The 14,773-nt window shown below is 38.2% G+C and overlaps 1 protein-coding gene across 1 annotated transcript; it reads right to left on the bottom strand.

Annotated features, from left to right (window-relative positions):
* Positions 1-11,197: 11,197 nt before the first annotated feature.
* On the bottom strand, positions 11,198-12,876 carry LOC139725167 (uncharacterized). The gene is made up of 2 exons (XM_071636258.1): positions 12,740-12,876; positions 11,198-12,231 (listed from the first exon to the last, which is right to left on the bottom strand). The coding sequence occupies exons 1-2, from the start codon at positions 12,795-12,797 to the stop codon at positions 11,255-11,257; spliced, it is 1,035 nt and encodes a 344-aa protein (XP_071492359.1). The 5' UTR covers positions 12,798-12,876; the 3' UTR covers positions 11,198-11,254.
* Between the last annotated feature and the right edge of the window lie 1,897 nt (positions 12,877-14,773).

Below are 14,773 nucleotides of genomic sequence, written 5' to 3'. Positions count from 1 at the left end.
TACTCCCAGGAAATACATCCACAGAGGTGTAGTCATTCTCATCAAATTTTTGCCCTTTGCACTATTATTTGTTTGGTTGGTTGGTTGGTTGTTGTTGTTGTTGTTGTTGTTGTTGTTGTTGTTGTTATTGTTGTTTTAAAGGTGTGAAATGGACATGCCTTTTTAGAAATAAACCATTTAGGCCTACGTTATAGTTAATCAATTGATTTCTTGTGCCTGGCTAACAATTCAGATTACCGGTATGAATAATGTAGTTAAATTAAGTGATAATATTTTACTCTTTGCATTCTTGCAAAATAAAGTGAAAGCATGACAATGATACCTCAGCTGCTACTACTAAGTACTGATAAGGGAGAGCGGGGAGAAGTGGGACATTCTTTCAAGTTCGCCGATTTCCTTCTGATATCTTTTTATAAAAGAGATGATTACATTTCCTTGCGGGCTTGCATGAAGGTTCATATGTTATAGGTTACATAGAGAGCTATAAACTGGGGGTGGCACTGTTCTCAATTTTCTGCAGTTAATGAAAAGAAAAAACCTTATTTTGGGGAAGAAGTTGACCCACCCGTGGGTAAGGTAGGACAACGGCAAGGGAGAAATGGGACGGTGTTGGTAAAGTGGGGTAAAGTGTGACATCCTATAAAAATGTCGGAAATGTCAAAGTTTGAAGGCGTAATGAAACATTGGTTATGAAAACAGTCAAACATGCTTTAAAATGACCTTTATTTCAACAAAACAAGTTTGAACAACATGTTTGAAAATCTGAACTGTTTTACATGTAATGCTATTATGAGGGACAAATGGGACACGTTGTCCCAACTGTCCCTCACATGGCATATACATAGATATGTACGACTGCTCAGTAACCATGCAGGCATTTGTCAAAAACAAGTTATATTAGTTGCATATCAATAAGGCTCACCACCAGCTTCAATTGTGCCCTTGAAATCATGAATACAAAGACAACAGGTTAATTTACCTGATTTTTTTTTTAAAAATCATACTTCGGGGAAAATTTTCAATAGCAATTTGTGCATACTTAGAATTTGCCGAACTGCATGGCTTTCTTAGTGTGATGTATGGTTGCTAGGGACTTATTGTAGATATAAGCCAATCGCTGATTGGTTGAACAGTTATTTGATTCAGAGAACGTGTCCCAATTGACCCGCGTCCCAACTCACCCCGTTCTCCCCTACTATTACAACTGTTACTACTGGTTATCTAGTAGTAGTAGTAGTAGTAGTAGTAGTAGTAGTAGTGTAGTAGCAGCAATATGGTAGTAGAAACATAGTAACATAGTAACAATAATTATTATGGTAATAATGGGAATAATGATAATGATAATGATAATGATGATGATGATAGTATAGTTAAGATGGTTATTCTTATCAATATCAGTATTAAATGTTATAACCAAAACAATTAACTTACAGCTTACACAGCCATCACAGCAAATAATAGATGATTCTTTTCCTTTACACCATAAAACCAATATAAGAACCTAACAATCAGTTGCATTATGCAAAATATAATTGTGTTTTTCTTCAAGAAAATGACGTAGACTAAGTGCTACATCTTATCAATCATTACCAATTCAATAAATACACTGTTGCTCTAGCAATAATCTATAATCATTTCCTTTGTTTGCCTGGTGTTAGTGTTTTCTTGTTCATATTTTAGAGTCACTGCTTTTAATTCTTGTGACATTGAAGGACTAAACTTATTTACATTGATGTGTGTAAAGTGTTAGCGAAATACCTCTAGCCAAAATGCCGTTTTTGTTTCTGTTTTTTTACTTGGGAATGGTTCAATCATATTTCCTGAAAGGGATTTCAACCTCTTTTGTTATACTCGGTACACTGTTATGAATTATTGCCATTTGTGGTTTGATTGAAAGGTATTTATTAAATAACATCTCTTGCAGCCAGGAGGCTGAATTGCGGAAATTTTCAAAGATCATCATGAATACATTCAAATATACAAACATACATTAGAAATATTAACTATTGCACAATAAAATTGACCTTTACCATCAACAAACAAAAAATACAATTATTCACATCTCTGTTCTTATTTGCATAAATAATCTCTTTTGTTTGATAGATAACCTTACTAAAAAAAACAACTTTCTTTTCATCTACTCATCTTCTTTTAACCCATCTTCTCTTTTACCCCTCCTTATAAACTTTACCATCCTCGTCTTCACTTTCACTCCTTCAGCGTCTTCTTAATGAAATATGGTGTAATGAAATATGTTCTATCCAAAAGAAATTGATTCATACGAGAGTCACATCTCGTGTCCAATTTTCACCAATCTTCTGTATCTGAACAGTAAAAAATTAAACCATCATAAAGACAAATGAGAAAATCGTTGATACATGAAGAATAGTAACTGCGATGGTCAATATCTGCTTTGGTATAGTAAAGTTGCATTGGGCAAGGAGATAATAAGTAGGAAAAGAAAAGAGGACGAGAGGCTGTGAGGAACAGATTTGCAGTCCAGCGTAAATTCGTAATACACCATGTAATGATCCATTGTAGTTACATAATCTTGCGAAGTTAAAACATCACCCCTCTTGAGATAATTGGTCGATAATGATAAAAAGAGACGAGCCGCCGACCAATAGGGTTACAGCTCTGAAATCGGTGGACGTAAGCGAGAGTGACAACAGGTTTCTTAGGACTGCACCACTTTGATCTTTCATGGTATTTCCATCGCCTATTGTAGATGCGTGCCCTGATTGGTTGATTATGTCAGAGGAAAAGTTAAAAGTTGCCTGTGCCAAAGCGGGCGTGCACCGATGAATGGAGGGCGCTCTAATTAATTGTCGTGTGATACACAGGAAACTTGATTGGGGCCCACCTGCGGTCACCATTAAAGAAGTCAGGTACGGAGAGAGCTAATGTTCCCAAGTTTCTAGAGGTATAGCTTGGAAACAAAGCCGGTAATCATGAGAACGTGAAAAAAGCTCCAGGCTTTAGAACCAATTGATCCGCCGAAAAATTAGAAACAATGAAGTGAGCCAGGTTGGCATGACGATCAACTCTCAAAACCAATCGAGAACAGAGTTACGGCCTTTCTGTATTTTATTTAGTAACACTTATTTGATCGTTTTTTTAAATCGATTCCCCCAGTTATAGTATGGTCTAAAAAATATCTGTATCTTATACTTCCCCTAATTTGATTTATCAAGGGACCTGCTGCTGTACAAGCTTGCTTTTACGCAGGCCCCATCATTATTCGTATCATGACCACTGTTCAACTCGCATGTATGCAGACCTTTTGTTTATACCAGGACAAACGTTTGCTCATTCCCGTGAAGTTTCATCTAATTTATGTTTTTTTTCTATAATTTTCGTATTTATATACTTTAGTGTGATGTATGTGAGAAATATGAAAATAAATTGAAATGAAAAAATGAAATGAAGCGGTGTTATGAATAAGTAATGAAATATAATTTATAATCGTATACGTAGATTCTGAGATAGATAACTAGCTTGGTTGATACATGTAGATAAAAGAAGGATAAATGAACGTAGTAAAAACTGGCAGAACATGACTTGGATGCACGGAGAAATAAAATGCAGAATAAAGAAAACAAATACAAAAAAAAGTGACCAGGATTTTGGGTGTGTGTGTGTGCGTGTGTTTCTTTGTTTTTAATTCCTCGATAAATGAATTTAATAATAAAAATGGATAACTAAATATGATTGCTTGGCTTGGTAACAATTTTAATATGATGGTTACAGCGGTCATTGTTAACATAGTCATACCTATGGTTATTATCATAATTACTAAGACTTGATTACTATACTTAATGTAACACTGGTTAAGAATCTGATAATGATACTACTGTTACTACTATACTACTACTACATCTACTACTGCTACTACTACTACTACTACTACTACTAGTACTACTACTATTACTATTACTACTACTAAGTGAACTACTACTGCTACTATACTACTACTACTTCTACTACCACTATTAGTACTACTTTAGCTTAGGATAATTACAACTAAAAGTCATGAAATCTTGTTTTATTTATTGATCCAAGGTACCCAAAAAATTTTAAATACCCAACAATTCTCATTCTCTTCTGTTGATGATCTGACTGTATACACGCATTACATGACGTCATTAAAATTACAAACAAAGTCGAAAATAACCGTCTAAAAATAATTCTTTCTTTCTTGTTGAGTAACGAGGCTGGGCAGTGCAAATGTGTACAGATTTTGGCTGTTGAATTACAAACGTCATACACAATACCAGTCGCAGCCATGCATAAATCCATATACACCTTACAAGTGAGCCACAATCAATTTTAATGATGAAGGCTTGAAATGTGAAAATCAGAATTAATTAAGAAAAAAAGTCCTTCATTCACCCTTTACCGAGGAGTTATAGTATATCATATAATTATTATATAGTTACAATGTTGCCTGCGCGCGCGCACACACACACACACACACCTTGCACACACGCATATATCATATTCATTAATCCATTTCAGTGTATGAATGCGTGTGTGTTTGTGTGCTAGAGTTGTAGTGTGTTACTGTATTGCATCTCTTTTTGCAACGATTTCTTTTCCGAAATGTATGATTATGTATGTGGTATATATGTTTGGGTGTATTATTTTGAGTGCATGTTAAGATATCCATTGTCATTTGTCATTTGTTATTTGTAACAAGTACATTTTAACCATGTCTTGATTCCAACGTACAATATTTGAAAATAATTTCGAAAATAAGCTTGTCTTACAAAACTGAAGTTCCCTTACAAAAGTACATACGTCTTCGTGACTTTTCCTTTAAAAAAGGAACCAAACATACATACGCACATACACACACTCATACAAACACACACACTCACACACACACACACACACACACACACACAAACGTTTAGTCTTCATCAGTTCAGATCTATTTATCTATCTATATCGTGGCTTCAATGCCTCCCTCCACTCTTCGCATCTCGTTCTCTTGTTAATTTGGTCGTAACATGTCCTGTAGTCGGTCCATCTCGCAGTCCCACACACAAGATTGTATGCAAGTTGTCAATCACACTTTTTATCACAATCTTCTTGTCTCCTTCTATTTCACTCTTAATGTCAAGGGTATACTAAAACGTCTTAGAAAATGACTCACAATTACACTCTATGTGATTCTTTATACATGATGACATTTATTATACATTTTAGAAATATACAGGTATTCATCAGCCACCGACATATTTGAAAATCATTATACTCAAGGTGAAAGGAAACATTATTTCATTTCTGTCTTTGCTTTTTGTTTGTGAGTGCACGTGAAAATACAAGCCGCAAATCACGGCGTGAAACAAGATTTGTATTAATGCGAGAACCAATCAAGCATGCTTTCTTGGATAAGATTTTGATGGAAAAGAGAGGGAAGAATTACCTGAAAAAAAACCACACACAATAACAGCAAGAACAAGAACAACCGATTCACTTTCCTCATGGCATGAACCCTTCATTGATTTCGGGTAAGTCAGTTCCGAATTCATCAATTTCACGCTCTCCGGTCTGTGTTGTTGGTTCAGTGGTGGTGGACATATCTTCCTCATCGCCTTCGGGTTTCTTGCCACCTCGACGACCAAATGGACGACCACCACGGTTACCATGACGACCCCTCTTGCCCGGACGTTGGAAGGGATGACCATTTTCTCCTTCTCCACGTCGTCCACCATCCCGTCCAGATTGATCACGACGGTCCCATCGATCTGAGATGCCGTTTTCCTCCTCAGTACGATTACGTTTGCAGGGGTGGTGACGACGACGAGATGGTCTACCAAATGGTGCATTTTCATTGCGAGTGTCATTGTTGTCTCTTTCCCCATCATAGTCTTCGCTGTCATTACACTTTGCATGGTGATGACGGCGGTTTCCATGGCGACCGAACCTGAATGGGAAGATACTGGTACCGTTGTTATCTCCTACTTCAGATTCCTCACTTTCATTACGCCTTCCATGGTGATGTTGATGATGGTGACGGTGGTGTGAGTGATGCCTTCCATGGTGACGTCCAGGAAAACTTTCCTCGCCATCAGTTTCATTGGCTCTATCTGATCTCCTACCACCACCAAAAGGCATGGATGACATATCCCCTTCCGGTCCTCCTTGTCGACCTCCCTCTCGCCTTCCTCCCTGTCCAAAGAACGGTTTACCACCTCTCCGTCTGAAGCCCGCTTGTCCTCCAAACTCATTTCCTTCACCTCCCTCTACGCCTTGTCTCCCTTGGCCGTTTGAGATCTGTTCTCCTGGTCGAGAGCGACCCTCATCCCTACGACCACCATCTCGTCGTCCGCCTCCACGCTGCTCTAGATTAACCTCAATCTGGCTGTCACCGGGTCCTCCACGGCCACCAGGACGATCAGAGGGGCGACCCCGCCCTCGTCTATTGTCTGGACCCCGACGACCGTTCTGTGCGCACACTGTGAAAGAAGCATTGAAAGACAGGTGTTTATCATGAATAAAATCCATGTTTGTCATCGTTATGATATTTATAGCATCATTGTCTGAGTATCATTAATGATATTAGGACAAATATCGCTAAAGAAAAAAGTATTGAAAACAGAAGTGTTTCACCTGTAGAATCATAGACACAAATTTTTTCAAATCAACTTCAATATCCAGCGTGAAGAGAGACGGGTTATAGTGGTAAACTCCGCTGCCATATAAATTTACATCATAGTTAACATCGAAATAAAGTCCTTTTTTTTGTGCTAGGCAGTCCTTAATCGCTGATGTCAGTGTCGCGTAATCTTTTTCTTCTCACGTGATCTTTCCATATTGAAATATCATCTAAGCTTTCTTATAATAATCTTTGAATATGCAAAAGAGAATATATGATATGAAAAAGGGGGACTGATGTGAAATAAAGATGTCATTCTTACCTGCGACAGCAAGTGCAGCGAGAAAGAAAATGAGCAAAGTTGATTTCCAACCCATGGTGATGAAATCTCTCTCTTGACAAGTTTTCTATTCGTTGCTTTGGAGTTTTCTCTCGTGGAAGCACGAACCCGAGAAATCTGAGGAATGCAGACAATTTGGTCAACTTTTATACTCTTTGGGCTGAATATCATCCCAGTCGGTGCCTGGTAGTACCAAATCACCCAGTGTTACTCCCAATGAGTTGCCTTTCCTGTTTTATTCCACAGCATATCCGGCAGTGTGAGGCAGCGACTGATACATTGTTTAATAGCAAATCGGGGGTGAAGAACAGGACGCAACAAAACAAAATAACACAATACAAAAAGCGCAAAAAAGCTTAGCACCTGAACTCCATGTCCGTATATGTTCATTATTACCTACTCATTGAATAATTGACGTGTGTTGAATCTCTCTTTCTTTCTTTTTAAAGTTATTTGACAACAACAATTCAAAACTTGTTTGCAAGTTGATAAAGGAATTATGAGACAGTGCCCTCACATAATGCAGTTTGCACATTACATGTATCAAACTTGGATTATTACACTATGCCAAGCTTCATATAGAATCAAAATTTTGAGTGAGTGCTTAATATCTTTTATAACATTTCAACGAACTGTCGTGGATTTTGTTTTTAATGTGTGATATATCAATCATGTCAACCTCAAATGGAGATGAGTTGCACTAAAGTCTATTGTTTAGTGTCAAAACATCTTATTGTTTCAAAAATCTCCGTGTGCATATGACTGTAAAAATAGTGTGCAGATCCGCCTGAAAGGTAATATATCTCTTTTCACTTAATTCTTTTTATTTTTCCTTGTCTGTCTATTCAACTGCTTATTTCACGCTCTCTCTCTCTCTCTCTCTCTCTCTCTCTCTCTCTCCCTCTCTCTCTCCTCTCCCTCTCTCTCTCTCTCTCCATTTCGTTCTCTTTCGCTCTCCTTTTCTTGATTGATTATCACTCTTCAAATCTTCAGTCACTTTGGAGGCGGTAAATAAACAAAAAACAGGTATCTGGTACCTGGCTGCAAGGGCCTACCCGAGTGCAGGCTGATAAAGAAAACAATTTGGACCGTTAGATTTCCTTTCTGTGGGTGACATCACATCCGCACAAGGCAGGAGGTGCGAGGTACAACAAAAGCCACAAGTCAATGACTTCATTGCAATCATCCATTTGTATGAAATACACCAATAGAGATCTACATGCTCTCGTCACCTCTCGACCTTTGCATCATTGTTTGTTTGCTGTTGTTGTTGTTTTTAAGCTGTGATATGGACGTGCATTTTAAGAGTGAAAGAGCATCATTGATTTATGAAAATGATTCCATGTGCCTGATTTGGTGTGGATAAGAACTCAAATTAGCGGTATAAATAACGTAGTCAGACTTAAAAATGATTTTACTTTTCCCCATTTGCAAAATGAAGTCAAAAGTACTAGTTGCAGTAGTGGCACTAGTTATAGTAGTAGTCTTTGCATGGACTTATTCAAATTACAGATTTGGCCATTTTGTGGTGTCATGTAAAGCTCCATCCAAGACGAATTAATTCTTATGCGACAGTTACATCTCATATTTAGCTTTTATCATCTTCAGTATCTGAACAGAAAAGAATGAAACTGACATAGAGACAAGTAGGTAAAACCTAAAATAAAAAAAAAGACAGAAAACTGAAAACTGCGAGAGGTGATTGTATTGGGCAAGCAGATAGGAGAGCAATGGATAAGGACCAGAGGATGTGAGAAACCGAATTTCAGCTTAGCGTGATTTTGTCGTAGACCACGGTAATGATCCGCATGATTGGTCAGTGATGACTAAACTGAGGTGGACCGCCGATCAATAGGGTTACAGTTCTGGAATCAGTGGGCGTAAGCGCGAGTGACAGTTGATAGGCGTCACTGAACTGCGCCCCTTTGATCTTCTACGGTGTTTCCACTCCGTAAGAAGATGCAAGCCCTGATTGGTTGATTATGGTACAGGAAAAGTTTAAAGTTGGCCGCACGAAAGAGGGCGTATTATTTCACACTGATGAATAGTGGGGGCTTTGGTTCATTATTGTCTAGTGATCCTATAGTCAATTTGAAAGGGGCGCACCTGCGCTCATTATCAAAGAAGTATAAGTTAAACGCAGCTATTGTTTATTGTTTCTATGGACGGAGAGCCTGGAGACAAAGCCAGTTATTAGAAGGGTTTTTAAAACTAGTCTCGATGTTTTAGAAGAACACCACTGTTCTGCTGAAGAATTGGAAACAACGAATTGAGCTACTTTAGCCTTATGATAATGCCAACAACCCTCCATACAGATCAAGAACAAGGCTATACCTTTATGCTGTTATGAACGAATAGTAAAACATGTAACTGATACTAAGACAGGTAGATTTATAGCTCGTAAGTTAGATTGATGGAAAGCTGAAGAAATAAATGAGCAAAGGAACTGACAGAAAAGAAATATAGTGAAACATGGAGAAATGCAGTGCAGAAAAAGAGAAAACAAATTGGAAAAGGAAACGGGACAACAGGTGATTTAATATGAATTATTGGGATATTGCTTTTCATAGTTTCTTTCGTTTTCTATTCCACATGATTAGCAAGCAAACAGATAGACAAACAAATATACAGCAGTAAAGACATAACAATTTTATTTTGAGTTAAATAAGAGGTCCAAGTGCCCCCCTCAAAAAAAAAACAAAAAAAAAGACAGACGGAGAATGTAAGGAGACACCTCTGTGTCACGGATCACACGTAATGCAATAACCATGATACTCAAGATGACGACAATAGTTCAACACTGATAATGACAGTAATCATTGTTATCACTGTCATTATCATTGCTATTGTTATCAGGATTATAATTAATATAATGCTGGCAATGATAATGACATTACAGACTCATGATAATGATATTGCTTCTACATTGTACTGCTACTACCACTACTACTTCTACTGATACATCAGCTGATAATGGCGGGGTTGACCACAACGTTATCTTTAACTAATTTGATCCACGGTCCCAGAATAATTTAATCAGGATCACTACCTAATTTCTCATTCTCATCTATGAACGATATAAACTGTATACGTGTTTGTTACTCTATTATTGTGTGACGTCATTCGAAAACAAATTCCGTTAGAGAGTTCTTTCTGCTCTGTTGGCTCACGAAGCCTGGTACTGTGCATAGATTTTAGCTGCACTTGCACATACACACACACATACACACACACACACACACACACACACACACACATATATAGTCACGGCCATAGTTACATCTACACATCTCGTAATTGAGCCACAATCAATTTTGATGAAGGCCCCTATAATGTGAAAAATTAAAGAAATTAAGATTCATTTCTTTCTCGTGCACTAACTGTCCTTACTGTAGCGTTTACCAATGAATTATGTTGTAAATAGTATTGTTGCATACGTATATATAATATATATATATATATATATATATATATTTATATATATATCTTAATACATGTGTGGATAATATAGTTGTAGAGTTTGTCATTCTACTGCATGACTTTGTGTAATGTTTTCTTTTCATATAAGCATATTGTGAGGTATTTGCGATGAGCCTGATCGAGCTAATCCGAGAAAAAGAGAACCAAACATACATACTTTTTAAAATTAATTTTTATTCTTATTTTTAACACATACACACACAAGCACACACACACACACACACACACAAACACACACACACACACACACAAAGAGATGTTTAGTCTTCATCAGTTTAGATCTATTTATCTATCTATATCGTGGCTTCAAAGCCTCCCTCCACTCTTCGCATCTCTTTCTCTTGATAATTTGGCCGTAACATGTCCTGTAGTCGGTCTATCTCTCCCTCCCACACACAAGATTGTATGTAAGTTGTCGATGACACTTTTTATCACCATCTTCCTGTCTCTTTCTAATTCACTCCTGACGTCAAGGGTACACTGAAACGTCTTAGAAAATTATTCGCATTTACACGCTATGTGATTATTTATACATGATGACATTTATTACACATTTTACAAATATACAGGTATTCATCAGCCACCGACATATTTGAAAATCATTGTACTCAAGGTGAAAGGAAACATTATTTCATTTCTGTCTTTGCTTTTTGTTTGTGAGTGCACGTGAAAATGCAAGCCGCAAATCACGGCGTGAAACAAGATTTGAATTAATGCGAGAACCAATCAAGCATGCTTTCTTGGATAAGATTTTGATGGAAAAGAGAGGGAAGAATTACATGAAATAAAACACAATCACAACAAGAACAAGAACAACGATACATTTTCCCTCACGGCATGAACCCTTCATTGATTTCGGGTAAGTCAGTTCCGAATTCATAAATTTCACGCTCTCCGGTCTGTGTTGTTGGTTCAGTGGTAGTGGACATGTCCTCCGCGTCGCCTTCGGGTTTCCGGCCTCCTCGACGCCCAAACGGACGACCACCGCTGTTACCATGACGACCACCCTTGCCCGGACGTTGGAAGGGATTACCATTTCCTCCTTCTCCACGTCGCCCACCATCCCGTCCAGATTGATCACGACGGTCCCATCGATCTGAGATGCTGTTTTCCTCCTCAGTACGATTACGTTTGCAGGGGTGGTGACGACGACGAGATGGTCTACCAAATGGTGCATTCTCGATGCGAGTGTCATTATTGTCTCCTTCCCCATCATAGTCTTCGCTCTCATTGCACTTTGTATGGTGATGACGGCGGTTTCCATGGCGACCGAACCTGAATGGGAAGATACTGGTACCATTGTTATCTCCTTCTTCAGATTCCTCACTCTCATTACGCCTTCCATGGTGATGTTGATGATGGTGACGGTGGTGTGAGTGATGCCTTCCGTGGTGACGACCAGGGTAAATTTCGTCACCATCAGTTTCATTGACTCTATCAGATCTCCTACCACCACCAAAAGGCATTGGTGACATATCCCCTTCCGGTCCAACTTGTCGACCTCCCTCTCGTCTTTCTCCCTGTCCAAAGAACGGTTTACCTCCTCTCCGTCTGAAGCCCCCTTGTCCTCCAAACTCATCTCCTTCACCTCCCTCTATGCCTTGTCTCCCTTGGCCGTTTGAGATCTGTTCTCCTGGTCGAGAACGTCCCTCATCCCTACGACCACCATCTCGGCGTCCGCCTCCACGCTGCTCTAGATTAACCTCAATCTGGCTGTCACCGGGTCCTCCACGGCCACCAGGACGATCAGAGGGGCGACCCCGCCCTCGTCTATTGTCTGGATCCCGACGACCGTCCTGTGCGCACACTGTGAAAGAAGCATTGAAAGACAGGTGTTTATCATGAATAAACTGCATGTTTGTCATCGTTATGATATTCATAGCATCATTGAGTATCACTATGATATTAGGACAAATATTGCTAAAGAAAGAGTATTGAAAACAGAAGTGTTTCACCTGTAGAAACATAGACACAACTTGTTTTTCAATCAACTCCAATATCCAGCGTGAAGAGAGACGGGTTATAGCGGTAAACTCCATTGCCATATACATTTTCAACATAGTTAACATTGAAATAAAGTCCTTTTATTGTGCTAGGCAGTTCTTAATCGCTGATGTGATTAATCGCGGAGAATCAAACATACACCATTCTGATTATTAATTTTGAATTTCAGTGTCGCGTAATCTTTACCTTCTCACGTGATCTTTCCATATTGAAATATCATCTAAGCTTTCTTATTATAATCTTTGAATATGTAAAAGAGAATATAATATGAAAAAAGGGGGACTGATGTGAAATAAAGATATCATTCTTACCTGCGACAGCAAGTGCAGCGAGAAAGAGAATGAGCAAAGTTGATTTCCAACCCATCATGATGAAATCTCTCTCTTGACAAGTTTTCTATTCGTTGCTTTGGAGTTTTCTTTCGTGAAAGCACGAACCCGAGAAATCTGAGGAATGCAAACAATTTGGTCAACTTTTATACTCTTTGGTCTGAAAATCGTCCCGATCGGTACCTGGTAGTACCAAATCACCCGATGTTACTCCCAATGAGTTGTCCTTCCTGTTTTATTCCACAGCATATCCGGCCGTGTGAGGCAGCGATTGATACATTGTTCAGCGAATCGGGTATAATGAGCAGGACGTAACAAAACAAAACAAAATAACACACTTGACATATACGGGCATCCATTATGTTCAATGGATTGAAAATGGGCAAACCTAAAGTATGGAATGCATTCCACTCCATTGTCATCAGATGACTTCATCAAAATAAGTAGAATCGAGCCCAAAGAAGAGAGAAAGTTTCATGAAATTGAGAAGAAAAAAAAGTTACGTAAATTTCAATTTTACACTTGTTCAATTAAAACGTAATGACAATAACTAAATGCTCTCTTTAATTTGTTACTTGTACCAATGTTACGTTTCGGTTTTTCAAATTTTTGTTGTCTTTTTTTTTTAGTAACAGTCATCTTTTTAGATTTGATTTGCATGTTTAATTTTGTCGTTTCCTTTTCTGTCGACCATAATATCATCATGAAATATATGTTACACTTGAATAAGATTATAAAAGCTTTTACATTAATATTTCACTGTGGTTGTGGGAGGGGGGGGGGGCTGGAAGAAGATCATATCATTCAACGGTTGATTAATCTCTATGATTAATTGTTTGTTTCTTTGCTTTTTTTGCTAATATGTCTGTTCTTAGAGAGGACTGACTGATCTTTTGACAGGCGTCTACTTCATCTGTAATGAATTTGGACAGGGATTCAAAAGACTACGAAAGGGAAAGCCAAAGCTCCGATTCTCGTAGAGATTTTATGTTCAAAGACAAAACGCAACAAACCATAATAACTAGCGAAAATTTCAGAGTTCTACACAAAAATGATCATGGGGCAACGATTGCTCCTTCTTTTTTTTTCCCCTGTCCCTCAGACTACCTATGTATCTCTGCCTTTCTATTTCTTTTTCTTCAACTCTTACTCGTCAACTCTTAAATCACCGCGCAGCGTTAAATAAAACAAAACTAATATTATCTGGTACCTGTTACCTGCCAGCAGAGATCGTCTACCCGAGTGCTGACATCAAACAATTGGAACGTTAGATTTCCTTTCTGTGGGTGACATCACATCCGCACACGATAGGATGTGCACGGTACAACAAAAGCCACAAAAGTCAATGACTTCATCACAATTATTCTCATCATCTACTCCCAGGAAATACATCCACAGAGGTGTAGTCATTCTCATCAAATTTTTGCCCTTTGCACTATTATTTGTTTGGTTGGTTGGTTGTTGTTGTTGTTGTTGTTGTTGTTGTTGTTTTTGTTGTTATTGTTGTTTTAAAGGTGTGAAATGGACATGCCTTTTTAGAAATAAACCATTTAGGCCTACGTTATAGTTAATCAATTGATTTCTTGTGCCTGGCTAACAATTCAGATTACCGGTATGAATAATGTAGTTAAATTAAGTGATAATATTTTACTCTTTGCATTCTTGCAAAATAAAGTGAAAGCATGACAATGATACCTCAGCTGCTACTACTAAGTACTGATAAGGGAGAGCGGGGACAAGTGGGACATTCTTTCAAGTTCGCCGATTTCCTTCTGATATCTTTTTATAAAAGAGATGATTACATTTCCTTGCGGGCTTGCATGAAGGTTCATATGTTAGGTTACATAAAGAGCTATAAACTGGGGGTGGCACTGTTCTCAATTTTCTGCAGTTAATGAAAAGAAAAAACCTTATTTTGGGGGAGAAGTTGACCCACCCGTGGGTAAGGTAGGACAACGGCAAGGGAGAAATGGGACGGTGTTGGTAAAGTGGGGTGAAGTGTGACATCCTATAAAA

Source organism: Diadema antillarum, unplaced genomic scaffold (assembly GCF_040938485.1).
Source record: "Diadema antillarum isolate AM-2024a unplaced genomic scaffold, OU_Dant_1.0 seq00000017_RagTag, whole genome shotgun sequence".
NCBI lineage: Eukaryota > Metazoa > Echinodermata > Echinoidea > Diadematoida > Diadematidae > Diadema > Diadema antillarum.
Note: the sequence above shows the minus strand (reverse complement) of the source record. Positions and strands in the feature narration are given on the sequence as shown.